Below are 22543 nucleotides of genomic sequence, written 5' to 3' on the forward strand. Positions count from 1 at the left end.
AATTGTACTTTTATAATACGTTTTAAGATTTTCAATACGATTATCTCTATTTGCCTTATTGTATTGGCAATACTTATCGGGAAGATATTTTGATCGATAGAGTTTCTTATGTCAAATCTTCCTAGTCACGCAACTAGAAATTAATCTAAATTAGAACACTTCAAAATAATTTAAACCATACAAATATATAGAATGATGAATCCGCACTCGATTTATACCTTTTATATATCCCAATTGCAGAAAAAAAAAAATCCATCGAAATCGTTTATCATCAGCCTTCCCGAGAAGAGCGCTGCTCCGCCGGCAGGACCAACCAATCCAAGCTCGACCCGAGAAACTCGCTGTCGAAGCCATGAGCCGACCGAGAAGTTGACGGCGGCGAAACGAGAAACCTCGGGCTCGAATTCTTTCGCAGACAGCGTCGGATCCTCGTTTCTTGAAATGGGTTTGCCGGAAATCGTCGAGGTTGCCCGGAAAATCTCCGTCATGGTCCGAGTCCAAGGCCCCGTGAGTCTTTCTCTCCCTTTGCTCTGTTCTTGCCCTGCGATCTCTCTGCCGGTGCCCGTTTCGTTTCGGTTCTTGGGTACCCGTGATTGATTTGATGCGAGTTGGGAGCTGCTTCTTACGTGGTGCAATCTGCTCGTTCGGTTTCTAGGACCCGAAGGGCCTGAAGATGCGGAACCATGCCTTCCATCAATACCAGTGAGTGAATTTTTGAGATTTTTGTGGGTTTTGCTGTTCTTGGGTCTCTCAATTTGTAGTTCGGTTCGTGTGGTCATGGCGTGAGAGAGTTTGATATGAGTCTATATGTGCATAGGTCTGGGATAACTACCCTGTCAGCTTCGGGTATGTTGCTGCCGGACGGTCTTTACGACGTTGGATTGGCGAGTCGAGTTCGGGGCGATGATAATTGGAGTGGAGCGGTGGTAGTCACGGTCGCGTCGGTGGTCGAGCCTTTTCTATCATTGCGGCGCAGGGAGAACAATTCGAAGGTTGAGAATATCATGTAGGGTGCGTTTGATTCTGGAGAGAAATTTTAGTTATTGACTTAACCGTGTTAAGTTCTCCATTTTCTGTTTTACTTGTTTTACATTCAATGGACTGTGTATTTGTCATAAAAAAGTTGCTTTTGTTGTTATTGCATTTGTATTTAACATGAGAATCCTCACGGATTATCCTGTTTTCCCATTTCAATTGAAACATTTTGAATATTGCTTTTTTGGTTTCCAGTTTCAAGATAATTCTATTTTGAGCCTTGAGAGAATTTGATCAAGCAAACTGGTAGCAGAACATGTTTTCTGAAAACAGAAGCATTCTCTGCAACCAAGCACACCCATTTCTGTCCTAATAGTTGTTTAATTTCACTTTGGATGACTTCTCAAACCTAAACCTTTTTTCTCTACTGCAGGGCCAGCCTGAGTTGATTTCTGGTGCTCAAATTGACATTTTGGTGGAGGTCGTGCTAGAAAATTTTTCATGTTTCTTCTGTAGATTTCATTATGTTTCCCTGAAATCGATGCTTGGTCCTGAATTTGTTGATGTCTAACTAATTGAAGAAAACCACGAGGGCAGAGGACACGGAAGGACTGGATAGAGAAGACCCTTGTTGGCTAAGCGCCCGGCTTTTAACATTGGTAGGCACCTAATCTACTAATGTTTTTAATTGGAAACTGAAGAAACTTGCTGGGAAGTAATTTTCTGTGTTGTCAAGAATCTAATGAAAGCTTGAAATGAGAGCTCTGACCTTTTATATAACAATTTATGCTACTCGTACTGAATCAAAAGTTCCTTGCTTTGAATTTATATGGACTGTTGGGGAAACGAATTTTGATTATGAAGAAAATTTTAGACAACTGGAGAATTTTGCCTTTCACTTCATCAAGGTTACTCTTTTGGTCATGTTGATGTGTTCGGTCACTTTCAATGGGTGATCTCTATCATTTCTGTTATAGTCTGCCTAAATTGGTTTACTATTTGTTATCACGTATTGACAAGCATGATAGAGGCATAATCTGTGAATGTGCAGGTTGATGTACCTGGTTCCTCCCTTGCATTGCAGTCGCTAGTTGAAGCTTCCTCTGGCTTGCTGGGTCATGGTTGGGAGATTGGTTGGTCTCTAGCATCTAACGACAGCAGTGCACAAAACTTTACTGGGATTCAGGTACTTTCTTCCTGAAGAATCTTGCTTTCCATTTCTTGCTAGTTGGAATTACAGATTAGATGTTTATTATATTGAAAACAGTGTATGCTAGGATTAAGTACTTACCATTATAAAAAAGCTTAAGCTGATGAGTGCTCGTGGAGGCACAATTTTATTTCTTGCATATTAGGACATCCATAGCCACAGCAGTCAGCATTTTCACCTTGTTGAGCACATGAGGTGTCTATATGGCATGCACCACAAGCTTATGTATCAGATGCCTAATCTCCGACTTAATTTCATCTGACGTGTGCCACAAGGCAGGATACTCCCCTTGATGTCATCAATGTGTACAATTAAAGATGACATTTTTCTTTGGCAATGTGTCAATTGATTTTTAACTTGTTTGGCATTGTCTAAGATGTGCTTTGATGAAGTACTTTGACATTTGGAAACTATGAAATGTGAACATATGTGAACTTCTTCTCAAAGAGATGTGACTATGGCTGACTGTTACTTTCAAGAGATTTTTGTGAGGTCTTCTTTTGGAACCTAGGCTAAATTGTTGCATTCTCTGAGAGTTCTCAGGCTGCGATAGTACTTGTGCTGATTTGTAAAATCAAGTCATTGTAAAATCAGCATAATTGGATGCTTAAAAACTATGGAAACAATTCGAAAGTCAGTTACTTTGCCTTTTCCTGTTCCTTAGGCAAAAAGAGAAGGAGAGCAAGACTTCTATTTTCCAATGGTTCTGTCATTTGAGGTGGTTGAGTATTTGAGCAGACGTGGTTTGCGATAGTTGTTTCATTGGCATTAGAGAGAAATTAAGTGAGATCATGTATCATAAACCATGGTTTGTGATAGTTGTATCATGGGCATTAGAGAGAAATTAAGTGAGATCATGTATCATAGACCATCATTTTCATCTCCAGAGTATAACCTAATTTTCATGTCAAAGTTATATAAATTCTGCAAATTTGACATTTAGCTATACCAATCTGATTGAGATTGAAAACACCTTTAATACAGAGCCAAAGGCCTATGGCACTTGAGGAATCAGCCAATCCAAGTCTTATGGGCAAGTCACTCACTAAATTTGCTGTACTTGGAGTTCCCCTATTCTCTGAGGTGAGTTTTTATTAGCATGCTGCTCTCAGATCTTTCATGGGATGGTATGAGCTCCAACCCATTGTTCTTCTGACCTTCCTATTAACAGCACTATAAAAGTGACAATAATGTATGTTTTATGTTACTAGAACTTGCCAAACATAGCTGTATCGCCTTCAATTAAGAGAGGGGATTTTCTTTTAGCAGCAGGTTCTCCATTTGGTATCCTTTCACCTGTTCACTTCATTAACAGGTGATATTTCTAGAGTGATTCCCTTATCTCACATGATGTTTGTTAATCCACCTGGAGAATGTTTGTTTGGGTCGTTACCACGACTTGTGATGATGCTAGTTGTCACATAAATACTGTATCAATTCACTGTCGTTGTTTTATTTGCAGTGAATCAAGGCCTTGAAATCTCTGAGAAGGCAGTTTCTCTTCTAACATCACATACTTTTCAACTTTGATCTTCGTTAACTATCTTATAGAGTTACGTGGCCTTTATTTGGTGCATGTGGAGCTTATGAGATGTTGACATGTAATTTGTACAAGTACATGGTTAATGTATCCATTCTCGTATCAAATTAGGTAATTGAGCATGATGTTGTGTTAATTCAGTGATACATATAATTGATAGATTAAAGGTAATACAGCATGATATTGTGACAATTCAGCGATACGTATAATTGATAGTTTAATCCTTCTACCTTGGCAAGGAGAGCTTATCGTATCTTTAAGATTTGTATAGGCTTAATAATACAGATGTTGGAATTCTTTCCTTCGTTTAGTCTATTCTATGTATGGCAGTCCAGACTGCATTGATATCTGCATATCGGAAGTGGTAATTTGAACTTTCGAAATCTCTACTGCTTAATTTGACTCCTATAATTCTTTGTAGTTGCGTTATTTGTAGATCTTATCTTTAGTTTTTTGTGCAGTATCTCAGTGGGAACCATTGCCAACATCTATCCACCTGGTTCACCCAACAGATCGTTGCTGATGGCTGACATACGGTGTCTTCCTGGTGCGAGCATTTCTCTAGTTCGATTAAACATTATTATTCATTCTTGTCAGACTCAGACACCACTATGATTACATTTTTGTTAGGCATGGAAGGTGGTCCTGTTCTTGACAAGAGCGCAGATCTAATTGGTATTCTCATAAGACCATTAAGGCAAAAAGCCAGTGGTGCGGAAGTTCAGGTAAATTGATAAAATATATGTTCATTCCTCTTTTTCAATTCCTGAACAGTCTCGCAGTTGATGCATCACGCAAAATACTAGCCTTGTTAACAGCTTTTGGTTCCATGGGAAGCTGTTGCAACTGCTTGCGCCAATGTGCTTCCAGAGGAGCCTAAGAAGGCTGGATTGGGGAATGGTCATAACCTGGGAAATCCAAACAGTCAGGGGAAGGCCTTTATCAATAACAGTGACCTGAATGGGCCTGTTAATTCCATTGTCAAGAATCCTTCTTGTCCTTCCTCAGTCACGCTAGAGAAAGCAATGGCTTCTGTTTGTCTTGTGACAGTTAATGATGCTGCGTGGGCTTCTGGCGTTTTGCTGAATAGTGAAGGTCTCATAATGACGAATGCTCACTTGTTGGAACCGTGGAGGTTTGGGAAGGCCTCTGTTAGTAGTATAGAGAATGGAATAAAATCAGGTTATCCTAGGCCAAGTGGTGGTAATAAAAAGCAGGAGAGCGAAGATATGGGGCCTAGTATTTCAGGATTCGGAGAGTGTGTTACAGAAGATAAATTTGTAAAGTACAGCTCAAGTTCTCTTTACAGTGGTCATAAGAATATACGTGTCCGCCTGGATCATACTAGACCTTGGATTTGGTGTGATGCTAAAGTAGTGTATATTAGTAAAGGGCCTCTAGATGTTGCCCTATTACAGCTTGTCCATGCTCCAGACCGGCTCTCCCCTGTTACTATGGACTTTGCATCCCCGCCTTTAGGATCAAAGGCATATGTTATTGGACATGGTTTATTTGGACCAAGATGTGGTACGTACATTTTCTCAGTTATCTCTTCTGGTCCTGTGTTTTAAAAGTTCATTAGTAACTGACTTGGCTTTTTGGGGATGTTGGAACTTGGAAGGCATCTTGTGTATGGTATCTCTTCTTGTTGTCCATGCTCTCATTAAATGACCCCTCTGATAGGCCTGTCATTAGTATTATATCAATCTGTGAATGATTTCTTTGCTATGGCTTTACAACTAAAGTTGGCTTCACTACCTGCGCTCCTGAAAAATGGTGATAATTGCCATTGTCGACTTCTAATTATTAGCAACTCAGATTCCTTTGGGCTGTATACTCATCGAAAAGTACCTAATAGATATTAATTTTCTTTCTCTGTAGAAGTTCCTCATCCCGCAAAGTTTTCTTGATCAAGTCACAGTCTGGAGTTCCAGATGTAGTGTGCTTAGATCAAATAATTGTCACATCATGCACATTTATTCATTTGAATCATGCTGTTCCAGGTTGCCTGTCTTCAAAAGCAGTAGATAAAGAAATGCAGAATCCGATTGCCTTAAATCTGATTGTTTATCATGGTTGTGTCTCTTTTTGAAATATATAGTTCTCTACCTTTTCCTTTTGACGCTGGATTGTTGTGCTTGCTTCGAATGTCTATATCAGGCTTGTTCCCATCTGTATCTGTTGGTGTGGTGGCAAAAGTAGTCAAAGCAAAGCGGTCATCCTCCTCTCTCTCAGTGATAAAGGAAGATGCCGGAGACATCCCAGCAATGCTCGAAACAACTGCTGCTGTTCATCCAGGTGCTAGTGGTGGTTTAGTTGTCAATTTCGACGGTTGTATGATCGGACTTATTACAAGGTATAGCCACAAAGAAATAATGATCATTTGATAGATTACTTTGAACTTTGGGACAATAGTTGTACATCCTGCTGCTCTACGTTGTTAACAATGTAGTTCAATGATATATCAGTTTCAAATCCTTCATAGGTCTGTTAGTTATGCTATTGGACCTTTGAATGCTGATTAGTAGTACTTAATGAGACAAATGTTGTTGTAGCAATGCGAGGCACGGTGGAGGCACAGTCATACCACACTTGAACTTCAGCATTCCTTGTGCGGCTTTGGCTTCAATTTTCAAGTTTTCAGAAGGTAACTTTGCTTGATATTGTTGTTATAACATGCCTCTTGCTGACACTCTTTGCAGTATAGCTTTAATACAGTAGCAGGAGGGAGAATTCTTGAAGTATAATTCACTTTATTATGATAATTTGTCAAGGAAAAGGCTCAAGCTGGTATAATAAGTAGGCTTGCATAAAAATTTGTTATTTGGACCTGTGCTAAAGCTCCTCTTTTTGGTGAAAGTCGAGTTTTTATTATTTTCCAAAGAATTCGATGCATATCTGACAGAAGGAAAATGCTTGTCATAACGTGACTTTCTCAACCTAACAGACATGCAGGATGCCACGGTCTTGCAAGATCTTGATCGGCCAAATGCAGAGATTTCTTCTATCTGGGCTTTGATGCCGTCACTAGCTCCCAAACCGCACCCTGCTTTGCCTCATTCAATACCGCAGATTAACACAAAAGAAGGGAAGGGCTCTCGGTTTGCCAAATTTATATCCGACACCGACATTTTCAAAAGCTCAACTGGAGATAGCAAACCAGGAAAATTTCCTTTTCAGAATATACGGAGTAAGTTGTGACGTCCAGCAACATCTCGAGGTCACCAATCACTATGTATGTGACGTTACCAAGAACTTTCGGGGCTAAGTTCTAGGAGGAGATTCAATGGTCCGAGGATGATGGTCCTCTCATTGAGAGCTGGAATATCTTGTCTTTCGATCTCGATCTGGGTATTGTGGATGTTCCAGTGTACTCAAAAAATGTTTTCCTCAAGTGACTGTTTCTTGCAGCATTACGAAAACTACTGTAATCACGGGCATTATCAGTGTCAGCTGAGTTTTGTAGTATATACTCTGTGAGTTTCGTTCCTGCATTTTCCAGAGTGCAAAAATCAGGTCGCATTCTTTTTTGGTCGCGTGGTATAGGACCATCTTCATCCAAATGGTTCGTGGAGTCTTCGCCCCGTTCCTTTAGTTTACATCGTTTGGTCTTGCGATTGGGGTATGCTCTTTGCTCATTTCAGAAGCTGTGGACTGATATGCTCTTCGTTTCTCTCTTCAAACTTTTGTTTCATGGCGAAAAATTGAAGTTGGCACTGCTGATCGAAGGTACACATATACTCTGTAGATCACCTGCTTGAGTAGCTTTCAAGAACAAGCACCAAAATCGTTCTTGACCAACCTATCCAAATATGTTGATATCCGTAACTTTTGTCTGAGGAATTACAGGGACACTACCGATCAAAAGTGTACTTAAAAACTGTCTTGCATCAACCATGCAAGTATCCATGACCTGCGATTCTAATGATGCGATTAAATTTGCGTAACGAAACAAAAGAAATTGAAGTACCAAAGGTACAATCACATCACTTTTCTGGGTCTATTGACTAAATTTTCAAACAAGGATATATCGATTCATAGTGTACGACTTGAATATAAGTTACTATACTGTAAAGATGGGATTAATTTGTCTGATGCACATAGAAGGGACCACATCACCATTATTCTTTGAATTTTCGCGGCAATGTTCAGACCATGCGTGAACTTTTTTAACGGTCAGTTGAGTCCTTAACTGTAATTTTCTTTTTTCTTTTTGGTTTCGTCTTGATCCTTGATATAGAAGTATGTCTAAAATGTTGGAGTGGAGTATCGTGTTTGGCTCTTTGGATGCAAATGGTGAAGTGGAATAGAATAGGTGCTAAATATTGGGAGTGATTGGTTCCGAGATGAGCTGGTTCCCAATCCAGACTGATGCGATTATGAGATGGACGAGAGTTATTTTGAGTGATTGTCAATGATGGATAAGGTTAGGGGGGATGGATCTTGATGGATTAATGCAAATGCGGGATAGAATACGATCATAACCAAGAGGTACATGATGACTTGCCGATCATTAAGCTCGGGATTGACAAAGTTCACCACTAAGGCTTATAGAAATAACCAACCAAGGATACATGATTTTAATATTAAAGAAACTCACTACCAAGGCCTACAAGAAAACTTCTAGCTAAGAATATAGTGTTTCTTTGGCTCTCCATCAAAGAGTAATCCATCTTCTAAGGATACGGAAACCAAGAATAATCTACTCTCTAAAAAAATTCACTCACATGGAGAAAAACTCAAATATTCATATACTCAAAATTCACTATCTTACCTTTGAGAATTCACCTTTTTATATCAAGGGATTATTACATGGGAAATTGATTAAACATTGAAGAGAATAAACTAATTAATTAAAGAGATAGGAACTAGAAAAACACAATAAAAACCTAGGAACTAAAAATGCATTAAAACATCTAGAGATTTGAACTTTGATTCTTAATTAAGACTCTTAAAATTAGGACTAATGACACTTGATTAAATGTAAATAATTAAACTAGACTCTAAATAGGCCTGTCTCCTTGAGTAGTCAGACAAGCATCTTCAAAGATCACCAAACAACAAAGGAAATAGTCCCCAATAGCCTTTGGTTGCTAGGTAGGCAATTAGTAGTCTTGGAATTGATAACAATCTCGCAAATTGATACTGACAACCATGAAATCGACAACTTGTCCTTATCAACTTTCTTGCATAATTGACATATTCAACTTGAATTGATTGATATAGTCTGATGGTCTCGCATTACATATCGAATCGATTGGTTTAGTTTGATTTTAGGTTTGGTTCTGGAATCAATGATTTCTTTATTTTGTTTTTGGTTCCTTGTATTCCTTACAAGTGGGTCAACATTAAAAGAATGATTTACTAATTAGGATTTGCTTCAAAGTAAAAATAAAAATAAAAATCTTGACCAATTCAGTTATTCTGGTTCCAAATATTTGGAATTAGGAATTGGACCGAACCCTCCCTTCTTAGAGAACCACTCAAAACTGGCCAATGCGATTTGGTTCCTAGATTGGACCGGGATCAATGCACAATCCTATCAAAGATTAACATGAACGAACAAAACCCAAAGTTTGAGGATTCAATTGAAAAAACTAGTAAGTTAATGGACCAAAGATTAAAGTGAAAATAATAACACCGCCGTGCAAGAACAAGATTCTCTCTCTCCTGCGCTGCAACTTTCGTCCTACTCCACTCTCTCTCTCTCTTCCCGCACTGCACGATCCCACCAAAGGTGGAGAGAGAGAGAGAAGAGAGAGAGAGATGGAGATGGAGATGGAGATGGAGATGAGGGTAGCTCGAAAGCGGTAATCTTGTTCAAGGGGGAGAGAGAGAGGGGGAGGGAGGGAGAGATATGGCGGCGAGCTCAGGCTACAAGGAGTATGTCGCCGGCTTGGTCGCCGGAGTCGCCACCGTGATCACCGGCCACCCCTTCGACACCGTCAAGGTAAATTCCGCCTCCCCACTTACACTCTGCTTCACGTTTGCTTCCATGTGGGGTGGTACCCATGAATCGAAATCCGAGAAATTAGATGTTGTCAATCTCATTGCTGGCTGAATTCGCTCGGAATGGAGGAAAGTGAACCCAATTGGCCCTTCTGTCGTCAAAGTTTAAAGCTTTCTTGATTGGAAAACTTACGATTTAAGGCGTCTTGTCGTGATGATGGTTAATTAAAATGCTGCAGAAATGGTCTGGGAACTTAGTAGCTTGATCTGAGCTTGCTTGAGAGTTGACAGGTTACTCGTTGGAGTCACTTATGGTTCCAGTAGAGGCAATGTTTTGGAGTTTTGATCACTTTTGATGGTGGAGTTGGTACATTGCAAGTTGGCGAGACCAGTGGAAAGAAAAAGCTGTGGAAGTGCATTATGTCTGCAATTTTTAGTGCGCAAGTAGGGCATTCCTTGATTGCTTGGATTAGTTGGTGGCTAAGTGTTGTGGAATGAAATTTTTAGTGAGTCTTAGTTTCGTGCAATTCCATATTTTTGGTTAGTCTGTGTGTCTTTGTATTTTGTTTTAGGGACGGATGGGATGAAGCTTCTCAAATTGATTAATTGAAAATATTTTTTTAATGATAACATTGTGCTCAAATGCATAGCTTCATTCCCTTATACAAAAAATTGCTTTGTGCTCCCTTGGTTTATGGCTTTGGTGGGGTCCTAGTAGGCTTGTTCCAGAATGTTTAAGTGATTTGTTTAGAAGAGAGGCATTTTCAAGTATTTGGGTGTTGTGGGGGGTGGGGGGGCTGTTTAAGCACCAAAGTGTGTTTGGGAGACTTTGACGCTATGATAGTTTTCATAAATATAAGAAAAAACAATGGAAACTGTTGAAATATTGTCTCACATCGCTTGACAATGGGTCCTCTTTATTTTTATGTGGTCTCCCACTATCTATTGGCTTACGCTTTTGGGTTGGACTTTCTAATATGGTATTAGAGCTAGTTCTATCTCTTTCGTGAATGTGCTTGATCAAAATTCCATGTGAATGTGTGAAGTTGAAATTCCACATGTGGTTTCCTTCACTTATCAACTTAGGTTTTTGAGTTGGACTTTCTAATAGTAATTGTCCTTATCTAGTTGTTTATATTAAGAATTGGGGTAATTATTTAATGGCATTTGATTATTTTCAATTGTTGGAGAAACGAAAAAACAAAAACAACTGAGAATCGTTAGCTTTTCTTTTTTACAACTACAGGAAGTCTTATTTCAAAGTGATAGTTATCAAAATCATTAATCAGTTTGCCTGCAGGTGTAGACCCTTTCTGTTCTAAAAATAGAAAATTTATTCAAGTGCATTTATGCCAATGCCATTATGTTTCTTGTCTAGTGATGTGCAGCATTTTGAAGCTTGAGTTAAGAACATAGCGTTCATTGCTTTGTCATTATCTCCTTTTTCATTGGTACAGTGTTCTAGTTATCAATCTGCCTTACTGGCTCAAGGAAGAATAAACTTGATGTCTGCTCAATGCTTACCATCAATGACTGCAGGACATAGTGTAGTAGTTCTCATGAATACACAATCTTTTCAGTTTAGCTTGTCAATCCATCTGCTTTTTAGCATAAGAAAGAATTAGCCAGACATCTACACTGTGTTATCCATCATATTTTATTATATTTCTCATTTATCTTTTCCTGTATATGTCTTGGAAGATTTATCATATAGTCATGTTTCCAGCCACATAATGTGGGCAAGTTGTAATGCGGCTAATATTATGCTTCACTATAAGTCAAAGGGTGTATATCCAAAAACACAACTGTTATCTAACAGTTTGTGAACACTAAGCTGGATCAAATTAATGGCTCAGATGCAATGCCATAAAAATAATTTGGATAATTTGTTCTACTAGTCTCTTGCTTACATTCAAGCTTCTTCTTCATCTCTAATTTCAGGTGAAGCTTCAAAAACACAACACTGAAGTTGGTGGAATCAAGTATAGGAATGGTTTACACTGTGCTGCACGAGTCCTACAAACAGAAGGAGTATGTATCTTAAACTTGGCCCTAGATCCATTTAAGTGCTCTATATTTTAAATTGTGGCTGTTAGATTGTCATGGGTTAATTTATCATGGTATATGCTCACCATTGCATTGTGGTTCTAGATACAAAATGCTATATCGGTTTGGCTTACCTTAGGCATGGCACAAAATTAAGAAAGAGGACAATATCACTCAGCTTTTCTTTTTTGAATTCCATTGTTCTCCCTGAGTTGATGATACATAATGGTGAAAGCTGCCCCCTGCTCTTTTGGTTGTCTGCAATCTCCAAGGAATATACTCATAGTTGCTAGAGGGCAAAACAAAATGAAAATGTTTTGTGCAATGTTTAATGCATTAAAATAAAGATAAGGTAAGACCCAAAATTTGGGTCATCTCTGTTATATACTAATTTAGACTGATGATGACTGCAGTACTTCTATCCGTACTTCAAATCTGTCTTTTTTCTAAGATTCCTGTGAAATAAGGTGTATTTCTAAGAGAATTTTGGAAAAATCTTTTGCAGGTTAGAGGTTTGTATAGAGGAGCTACTTCATCCTTTGTTGGAATGGCCTTTGAGAGTTCACTTCTTTTTGGAATTTATTCACAAACAAAACAGTCTTTGCAGGCATGTGAGAAAATAAGTGAGCAGCTTCTATGGCATAGCCATTCATTTGCTGGGAAATTGTTCACATTTAATGCCTTTTTATAGCTTGTATTTACTTTCCATCTTTTTTTTCTTTTTTTTGATAAAGAGGGGCTTGCAAACTGATTTGCCTCAACCCAAAGTTATCATTCCTGCTGCGGCATATGGTGGAGCAATCATCAGTTTTGTATTGTGTCCTTCTGAGCTAGTGAAGGTAACTTGACTTGGATTATTTAGGCAGGACACAGATTCTGCCCTGTTATTTCAGTTGTCTCTGTGATACTTTTCCCTACTTTGACGTTGCATCTTCAGTGTAGGATGCAAGTTCAAGGCACTGATTCGGCTGTTCCGAAATCCAGTAGATACAGTGGTCCTCTAGATTGTGCCATCAAAACCGTAAAAGCTGAAGGGGTGAGAGCATGTGTGGTTTAATTAATATATCAATAAGAATTGTATCCATCGAGTAATGGGAAAGTTTTCAGGTTACAGGAATTTTTCGTGGAGGCTTTACCACATTGTTGAGGGAATCGATAGGAAATGCCTTCTTCTTTAGCACTTATGAGTATGTTCGTCATTACATGCACTTGCAATTGCATCGGAACTCTGATTCATCTCAGCACAGGCATCTCGTTGATATTGGTATTGGGATTGTGACTGGTGGTCTTGGTGGTGTAGCTGTAAGTCACCTTTTGGAAAAATTAGGGATTTTTCTTGAGCATTCTTTTATTGGCACATATATATCGGCATTCATTAGTGGTGCCACTACTCACTTTCTCTGTGCTTTCGACAGTTTTGGTCTGCTGTTTTGCCCTTGGATGTGGCAAAAACGATAATTCAGACTGCCCCTGATAGAGATGCTCCAAGAAATCCTTTCAGAGTCTTAAGCTCAGTAAGTTATCATAATCGTATTCAGTTAGCTGCTTGTGAATATCATATCACTATGCTATCTGGAATTTCTTCATTTAAGTTACACTTCTATTGTTTTTTTTTTTTTTTTTTTTTCTGGCTGTAGATTTATAAGAGAGCTGGACTCGGAGGGTGTTATGCAGGATTTGGTCCCACTATAGTTCGGGCATTTCCTGCTAATGCAGCTGCTATTGTCACCTGGGAACTGGCCATGAAAGTATTAGGTATTCGGCATGACTGAGGGTATCCATTCATTGGGTGGAAATTTTCAAATGCTTATGTTACTGCTACTGATTGCAAAAGCATGGGAGGTTCTTGGACAATAATGCATTATTTGGAAAGTGGCCTTTCGTATTTCATTCGATTCTATGGCCGATGACTTTGATTTCCATCCTTTTCAAACTTACTATTTAGTTACAGTGGCTGTGTGTTTTGCTGGTATCTTGATTCTGAGATTGTAGGGTGTAAGTTGAGTCAATCTTATATCACTTCACAAGATCAGAATTGATCAGGAAAAGTGATATAAGGCTCCCTTCATTTTCATTTACTGATGGAATGGCTTTACGACCCGATTGTGAGTTGCCTGTAGGGTTCAGCACTCAGGATTTCGCAGGCTAAGTTTGCTCAATTTTTTTTATTTTCCTATGAGGATTCTATAGATGGAGGCCATGAAGTTAAGGAAACTTAGGTACTTGGTAGAGGAGCATCGCGACATCGCCGGTGGATGGCATAGATGGGCAAGATTGCTCTTCGACGAGCCTCCATCGGCGGTGATGCATTGCAGCCACAACCCTCGACTTGGAGATGTGGAGATTTCTTTGCCGCGAAAATCATTACTCATTTGATAAAAGCTGCGATAGTTTCCAGGACGAAAGCATTATCCAAGCAAAAGTAATCCTGGCAAGATTGAGGATTCAACGACAACAGTTGTATTAGAAAGCACTTGCTGAACCTATGCTAACAATCATGGGACCCCTATGACAAATATTGTTTCAAAAAATTCGGTGACACCAAATTTAAAAAGGGCTAGAGGCAGGCGTGTTTGACAGCGGATGCCGGTCCGAACGAATGCTGCGTGGCCAGTGTAATAGATGCACGGGCTAATTAGCGACGATAGCCTCGAGGATGGATTCCCGTCTTCTTATTTCCGATCCACGGCGCTAGAAGATTTCGTTCGTTTCGGTCCTGAAACAGAAAAGAGGAGAAGCTCTGGATGGCCAATGAACCCAGGAAGGAAGAGCAGCCAACCGCGAAGCATGTTTGAATATTTCACCTAAAAAGCTTCGACATTCCAGAAAATCCCTCGTCTCAAAACGTTTGATTTGAGGTGTTGTTTTGTTTCTTTCCTCCCGTGGGAGCTGATCATGTTCCTAGCCCTCTCACCTAGCGTAGGGTACTCGATAGCCGGCAGGAACATCACCTTATCCCGTCCAAAAAGATCGATGCTGACAAAATGTCTCCTCGCTAGTCTAATCCATCCATCAAGCCCACCTCTAATCAATGTCTCTTCAGACGACCAAAAATTGTCGTCCGTCAGTCCGACAACAGTTTGCTTTCCGTAAAAATTCCTCATAATTACGTTAATGACGAGCGAGTTTCTATCATCCCGTGCTATGAAAAAATGAGAAAGAAAGGTTTTTCATGGTCGATAAATTTCTACATACATTGATGTATTAAATATAGTCGGTAAAACAATGTGACTGGCCAATTATCTCTCCTGCATTTAGCTGTTGTTTTTTTTTTTTTTTTTTTATAATTTTTTTGGGGCCACATGCTAACTTAGTCTATCAATTCGTATATGAACCCAAGTATATTTAGATTGTTTGTCTATTACCAACTTTTTTTAGTAGCTTGTTAACTTTTGTTTGTGTAATTTATCAACATTTTAAATTTACCAATTATTAATTGAAATTACCAACATTAATTTGAGTGATTTATTGACATTTTGATTATTAAGTATAAATTTTAGGTTACTTACTTTTGTTTGAGTAGTTATTGACGTTTATTTGGTTATATGTAAATTGCAATGCTTTCTAGTAATAAACTATAAACTAATTGTTATTTTCGGACTTACCTACTTTTTGAATTTACAACTCTTATATATCAAATCACTAACCTCGGTATCAATGAAATATCGATTTGTTTTCTACTTAAATTGGCAGCGAACATTAGGTTACCAACTCTTATCATAGTGATTACTAGCATATATTTGTTTGCCATTCATAAATTCCAACTTCCTAAATAACTTACCAATTTCTTTTTTGATCAAGGAAAGTTTAGGAAGAGGGGCGGTTACCTCAAGTCAAGGCTAGGGCATGCCATAGGCCTAGAAGGTGGATTTATAGATCTCCTAACAAAGGGAATTGCTTTGCTAAAAAAAAAAAAAAAAAAAAAAAAAAAAAAACAAACAAACAAACAAAAGGAATTGCTGGCTGCGGAATTTGAATTTAGTCTGGTGTGCAGAGTTTTCAAATTTTTATCAACATTTTAAATGTACCAGATATTAATTGAAATTACCAACACTAATTTGAGTGAATTATTGACTTTTTGAATATCAAGTATAAATTTTAAGTTACTTATATTTGAATTAGTTATCCACGTTTATTTTGGTTATAAATAGTAACTTGCAAACCTTTCGGTAATTTACTAATTGTTATTTTCAGACTTACCAACCTTAATTTCAATGACTTATCATATTTTTTTTTCCAGTTAAATTAGCAACGAACATTACATTACCTTCTCTTATCATAGTGCTTACTAGCTTATATTTGCTTGCTATTTATAAATTCCATCTTTTCAAATAACTTCTTATTTTTATCTGCATCACATATCAATGTTTTAAATTAGCTAATTCTTTTATGTCAATTACCAATTTTAATTAATGTGAATTACCAATTTTTCTTTGATTAAGTTAGCAATTTTTATTTGAGTTACTTACTAATATTTCTTTAATTGTTTGTGACTTACCACCGCATTTTCTATAATTTACTAAGTTTTATTCATGTAACGGACAAACATGTTAAATTTATAAGCTCTTATATCAAATGCACAACCTTTAATTAAGTGACTTACAAACTCTTCTTTGTTTGTATATTACCAACTTTTGAAACGACATAGTAACTTCTAATGGTGTACCTTACAAACATTAGATTAACTCTTATATGACATTACTGCCTTAATTTAAGTAACTTACCAATTTCTCTCAAATTAAATTGCTAACTATTACATTACCAACTAATTTGGTTTGAGTTATGTACCAATATCTATATGGTTGTTTGCAAATTACCAGCTTTTCAAATAACTTACTAACTTTTATTTGCATAACTTACAAACTTCGTAGATTTACCAAGTCTTGTTAATTTAGCAGTGGATTTTATGTTACTCACTCTCGTTTGAGTCACTTTAAAACATTCATTAGGTTGTTTAATGACCTACTTTTATAATAATTTTACTAAGTTTTATTTGTATAACTTACCAACAATTTAAATTTACCAACTCCTATATCGAATTACCAAACTTAATTTAAGTGACTCGTGAGTTTTTTATTTTATTTTATTAAATTACTATCCCAACCTTTATATGAGTTATTACAAATGTTTGCTTTCTTTACCAAATAACCTAACCAGGATTAAAATGTCTAACATAGATATTCACTAATGCAATAGGTTATAAAGCTAAACCAAGGGCAGAGGGAATACCATTGCTTATTTGATTGTTTGTAAATTACTTACGTTTCTAATAATCTACTAATTTTTGTTTGCATAACTTTCCAACATTTTAAAATTTTCTAACTCTGCTATCAAATTATCAACTTTAGCTCGAGTGACTAACTTCTTTTTCCTAATTACGCTATCATTTAGTTTTAGGTTATCAACTTTTACATTAGTTTTTCAAAATGTAGATAAGTTTTGCGAATAAAGATTCAAAGATACATAAAATAAAGATGAAAGGCTATTATAAAAAGGTGCATAATTGTCAAAGAAATCAAATAAAAGTTGGCAAGATATTCAAATAAGAGTTGCTGACTTCACAGGGATGGAAAACTCAATCATATGTAATGTTGGTAAGTCACTCGAATAAACATAAGTAATCGTTTAATCAAATGTGATGTTGGTGAATCAATCAAACAAGTGTAGCAATATTTTAATATAACAGTTGTAACCGTGAAAATGTAGGTAACTTTCTCAACTAAAGGCTGCAGCCTCGATATGAAATTGTTTCCACTTGGTGATGCGCAGATTCGAGCCTGTTTCATATATGCTTAAATCCCACATCCATATTGATTCCTTGACCACTAAATTGACAACATGGTGTTACAAGGAAACAAACAAGACCAATCAAAATCCAAGATCCATGGCTAGATTATTGTATGTTTGCGCGGGATAAATCATACAGATACATGCTCTAGGGCTTCCGGAAAAATCACCTATATTATAAAGATCTATGTTTTATTAATCAAACGACTAAGAAATGCTAATTAAGCATTATCACATTATGTACCAGAGGACAGACGCAGTTCCTTAAGCAGTCTACCTTGCTGTTACAGCTGAAATAATAAGTAACAGGAGACAGTCGTTCTTCGTGCACATCCTTCAATTTTCTCTCTCATTCTCAACTTATCATGTCAAGTGCTTCATCCGTACGATTCTGTAGCTTTCTTGACATTCAAGTGCGAAACTAGGGGCGGGAAAATAAAAGACTGTGAAGATGAAGGGGGTGGAATCACATCAATCAAACCAATCCACGATACTGCAAGTTTTCCAATAAATTTAACCAAAAAATGTTAACCTCTAGGAAAGCATTGAGAGTGATACCGAATATTCGCATGCACGCAAACATAAAAAATTTAGAAAACTCTAGCGGGAAGCGGATCTACATTGTTAGCTTGGAGTTACAATTGATGTTGATTTGAATAAAAACCATTTATTGTATCTTCGAACCCTAGTTTCATAGCAAACAATTGAGCTTTCTTATTAGTTTGATTAATAGATATGTCTCCGACCACCATTAAATTGGTGTGACGTACATGTTTTTAGAGACAAAGGGATTGTCCAGGCTAATTATTTTCTTATCTGCCAATTACGATGCCTATTAAAATTTTAAAATGGCACCATCAGTGGAGTTAACCATAATGAGTTCATGAATAAGATGAAACCCTACAAAAAGAAGTTATCACTTCGGGGTCGTGAGATATCAAATATTCATCTTAAACCGTTTGCGAAAAGAATGCAGAAAGAGACAGCCAAAATGATACTTGAAGCATACTCTTTTGCAAAATCCAGTTTAAGAATATTGCTTAAACATCGTAGCATTCGGGGAGTCAAGGATTGACAGAAGAGAGAGAGCATGCTTAGAAACCACATAACTGAAATTTGGATCTTAATTCGATCCCAAACTCGGTTGTAAAAGGAAGCGTCTGATGCTTCATAAAAGTCTCGTTTCTTATTTTTCAGTTCGAGCCTTCTCCTTGATTATCATAAGAGCTTTTGCGCCGCCGCTCGTTGTGCCCAGCCAGCCTCCTCCGGCAACTCCTTTTAGTTTCATCGAACTCTGACAGCTCGTGGAACCTAGGACATGCAGCAGAAGCCTTTGTTAAGAAGGAATACCTATACAAATGTTGATAACTAGCAAGAGGAATACATTAGGCCAAGGAAATGGACATATTTTTTGGCCGGAGCTTCAACTCGCTTGAGAGCTAATAACTTATAAAGATCAATGCAATCCCAAACAAACTCACTCCATTTCCTCAAAACAGACGGTACAGAAAGTAGTCTGATGCGGCTTCTCCTTTGAAGAGTTGCGCGGTTCTTTCTTTCACCTTTATCTGTTTAGGCTAACCTATGAATGAAAGTTTCGCACAGGATAGGAGCAGAATATCATGAGATAAATGGATCTTTCTAAAGACATTAGACTCGGAACAATTGTATACATCTGAGGTCCACCATGGAATTGAGTTCTGAAGTGTTCTCTTGACTTTGTTTCAATAGACAGTACTTTAGCCACGACCAATCCATTAGGTGCTAAATGGACAAGCATGGAGTAATCTTGTATTAATAAACACATTGAGGGCTTTGGAGTTTTCCATAAGACAATTATCCATGGTGCCAAACTCAGGACTTCTTATTTGCCCTCCATCTCTGTTAGTCATTGCCAAAATGGCTGTGTGGAGGTTACTTTTGTATAGGTTGAACTTATTCACAGTATTCCACCATGGCTTACCTTTTTTGGGTGGTGAACTCAGACAAGAAGAACATGTTGGAGATGAAAACGCTAGAACGAATTTAGCTTCATCTTATATGAATGTATTCAAAGGATCACAGACATAATAACCAAATGAGGTATGAAAAGGAATTGCACGATCCTGAATCTTGGAGGTGTTATACTTGACACCTTAAACTTCAAAAGGTTCAACATTTATCCTCTCAAATGCTAATTATATTGCACTTTCAGACCCATTTCGAAAAGTAGCCCTTTTACTTCCCTCAAGTTTCACTTTCGGGAAACGGCTTTACTCCCTCAAGTTAATTTCCATTTTTCCTTAGAACTTTAATATACCAATAGGATGTGTTGCTGGTGTAAAAATGAAAGTCGAGGATAGTAAAGTGTTCCTTTTCAAAGTTTAGAATGAAAATGACATGTTCCTATATAGTTAGGAGGGAGTAAAATATCACCTTTTGACGTTTGGGATGTAACGCGCACTATTTCAAAATTTAGGAGTGTTCAAATAAATTCTATTTTAATATATCGATAAGTTTTCTGACACTTCAAATTTTTGAAATAAGGGCTGCTTATTCGAATATTGAAATAATTTTATGTCAGGAAATCGGTGTTTTTGGTTTCTCACAAAGAATCATGTCTCCATCTTTAATTTTCCTCTCAGTCATACACTTATGGAATTACTACATCTCAGTGTTCCGTCCTTTTGGCTATTCACCTTCATGTGAACTTTCAAGAGCTTCTGGGTTGTCACACTCCGTTGCCAATGAGATGTGTACCTCTCAAAAGGACAACCCTAGTCCTTGTGTCGGAGGCATAAGTTATGGTCATGGAATTTCGTCTAATCTCACACGTACACGTTCTTAAATTTTACATGATTCGACTAAACCCCCTTATTTACTGTGCTCTTTGATTAACTTCTCTCGAAAATTTTCTGGCCTCCAACACGATCCTTGTGAAAACTACTTAAAAAACCAACCAAAACCAACATCAAGAAAAGCCCTTCTGCTTTAGAGAGAAAAAGTGTAAAAAAAGACGCAAAATGCATGACAAAAGAGCGACCTTTGTGAGTGTTTCCCTTTTTCCTAGGATACAAACCTCGACTAGGCGTGACACTGATGAACGTACCCTATCTCTTAGCTTTCCTGTTCACTCATGTGAAGAGCCACTAAGCTTTGAGCCTTAGCACGATTTTAGGATAGGTTTTCTTGGAGAAAAAATTGCCTTTGCTTAGAATTGGTGAAGCAGGAATTTAAGGTTTCGATCCGAGCAACTTTCTCTCTCGCAGCAGCAGCAGTTGTTGTATTTTCGGCTTTTAGGAGGACTTTCTTGCACTCTTTGACCCATTTGAAAAACATGAGTCTTTTACGGTTCAAAAAATTGTTAAAAAGCGAATGGTTTTCGGCTAATCTAATGGCTCAAAAATTGTAGAACTCTTGCCTTTTCAAGTTTACTATTTCAGGTGTCAACTGTGTGATATTCAGTATAATAAGAACACACAAGATCATAGATGTGGAAATAATCAGAGATTTGATAAGTACTCAAAGATGTAAAGCAACAACGCTTCATTCCATTTCATAAATTAGTAAGATTTCACGCACAAGAAATTGTGCAACGGTTGAAAATATCTAACCATTTATTTACTTCTAAATTTCCAATCGAGGGAGATCTACCCAATTTATTTATGAACTTTGGTTCTAAACCAATAATTTCATCAATGAAATGAGTCGGAGGATCTTGATGCAAACATGAATTTTTAGGGTTTCTAACCTGCTACATTGTTGGCAAAACCGCTGCCGGAGACCCGCGACCATGGCGACTGAGGCCTTGGCGTGGAACTCGCACACTTTGTGCCGGCGGTGATACCGCTTGGCGTCGGTCATGTCGACGGAGCAATTCTCCGCCTGGCACAACGGCGGTGGCGCCCATCCGCTGCATGATCCGCCTTTCCTGGTGGACCTAGTGGCGGCCCTCGCTCTCTTCCTGTCAGCTTCACTGCTCTCGTCTTCGTCTTCCTCCTCCTCTTCCAAATCTTCGTCCTCCATCTTGTTGTCCTTCAAGCTCCTCTCGTCTTCGCCAAAGTTGGGCGATTCCATTCTCTTGGAGAAAAAAGAAAAGATTGGTGTGGCAAGAAAAACAAGAGAAGAGCAAGATTCAGATATAGAGGCGATGAAAAGGACGGTTAGTGAGTGTGAGGACCACAAAAGCCATTTGGGCTTTTCCTCAGGAGAGCTATGGCTCAGTCATATACTCTAAGTAAGAGAGAGAAAGAAAGAAAGAGAGAGAGAGAGAGAAAGAGGTCTCGCATGAAGCTTGCTTATATAAATGAGGAGAGGTTTGATATATACAGCTACTGGTACACTGTACATACGACGTGAGGAGAGGTTTGATATGTACAGCCACTGGGAAAACTCTCTCTCTCTCTCTCTCTCTCTTTTTTAATGTTTTTGAGGCTGCTTATGAGGGTGAAAGTTTTTCCACATGAAGTTTGACTCAGTCTTCCGGGGAAAAAACACCGAAGTTTGCTAGCGGATGTACCTAACCACCAAGTGAACCATGGAGGCTCACTTTTTTCAGGCTCTTTTCGTGACTGCTGGGGTAGGATTTCAGAAAGTTTCTTATCCTACTTTAATATTTAGGAAGTGGGGCTGGAGGAGCATGTAATTGTAGTGATGGTCCTGGGAAACTTTCTTTTTTCAGAAGTTTTAACCTATCAAATAGTTTAATTTATACATGTGATATGTTTATTTAAAACCCCTCATGTGTAAACATGACCCCACACAGGAAGAATATGATGTAAATGAAACTATATTAAACAAACAACAGTAGAAAACGTCAGGAAAACTAACAAAATTACAAGAACGATTGTTACTCGAACCTTTGACCTCAGCTCTAATACTTTGTTGAATGAACGATCTTCCTCGAAAAGAACTTTAACTACCTAAAAGGGGGTTCAGTATCTATATCAAGCATCTATATTCATTTGGGTGTATTCAAGAAATACTACCCAACTTTTACCCCAGTATCACTCTACATCTCAATTCTAGAACCATCACTTTGCATCAGGAGTTTAGTT

The 22543-nt window shown here is 37.9% G+C and overlaps 3 protein-coding genes across 3 annotated transcripts; 2 read left to right on the forward strand and 1 right to left on the reverse strand.

Moving 5' to 3' along the window:
• The first annotated feature begins 241 nt into the window (after positions 1-241).
• LOC104445256 (glyoxysomal processing protease, glyoxysomal) lies at positions 242-7253 on the forward strand. The gene is made up of 14 exons (XM_010059084.3): positions 242-507; positions 656-702; positions 818-992; positions 1409-1456; positions 1557-1634; positions 2027-2161; positions 3170-3268; positions 3397-3500; positions 4187-4272; positions 4356-4450; positions 4544-5252; positions 5886-6081; positions 6281-6372; positions 6673-7253. The coding sequence occupies exons 1-14, from the start codon at positions 442-444 to the stop codon at positions 6924-6926; spliced, it is 2184 nt and encodes a 727-aa protein (XP_010057386.2). The 5' UTR covers positions 242-441; the 3' UTR covers positions 6927-7253.
• Positions 7254-9380: 2127 nt separating this feature from the next.
• Positions 9381-13820, forward strand: LOC104445257 (mitochondrial arginine transporter BAC1). Its single transcript, XM_010059087.3, has 8 exons — positions 9381-9675; positions 11616-11705; positions 12226-12327; positions 12455-12559; positions 12658-12756; positions 12828-13022; positions 13136-13234; positions 13358-13820. Exons 1-8 carry the CDS (start codon positions 9583-9585, stop codon positions 13490-13492), a joined length of 918 nt encoding a protein of 305 aa, XP_010057389.2. The 5' UTR covers positions 9381-9582; the 3' UTR covers positions 13493-13820.
• Positions 13821-18499: 4679 nt separating this feature from the next.
• LOC104445258 (squamosa promoter-binding-like protein 3) lies at positions 18500-21787 on the reverse strand. The gene is made up of 2 exons (XM_010059090.3): positions 21238-21787; positions 18500-18818 (listed from the first exon to the last, which is right to left on the reverse strand). The coding sequence occupies exons 1-2, from the start codon at positions 21561-21563 to the stop codon at positions 18701-18703; spliced, it is 444 nt and encodes a 147-aa protein (XP_010057392.1). The 5' UTR covers positions 21564-21787; the 3' UTR covers positions 18500-18700.
• Between the last annotated feature and the right edge of the window lie 756 nt (positions 21788-22543).

The sequence above is a fragment of the Eucalyptus grandis genome, chromosome 5, assembly GCF_016545825.1.
Source record: "Eucalyptus grandis isolate ANBG69807.140 chromosome 5, ASM1654582v1, whole genome shotgun sequence".
In the NCBI taxonomy this organism is placed as follows: Eukaryota; Viridiplantae; Streptophyta; class Magnoliopsida; order Myrtales; family Myrtaceae; genus Eucalyptus; species Eucalyptus grandis.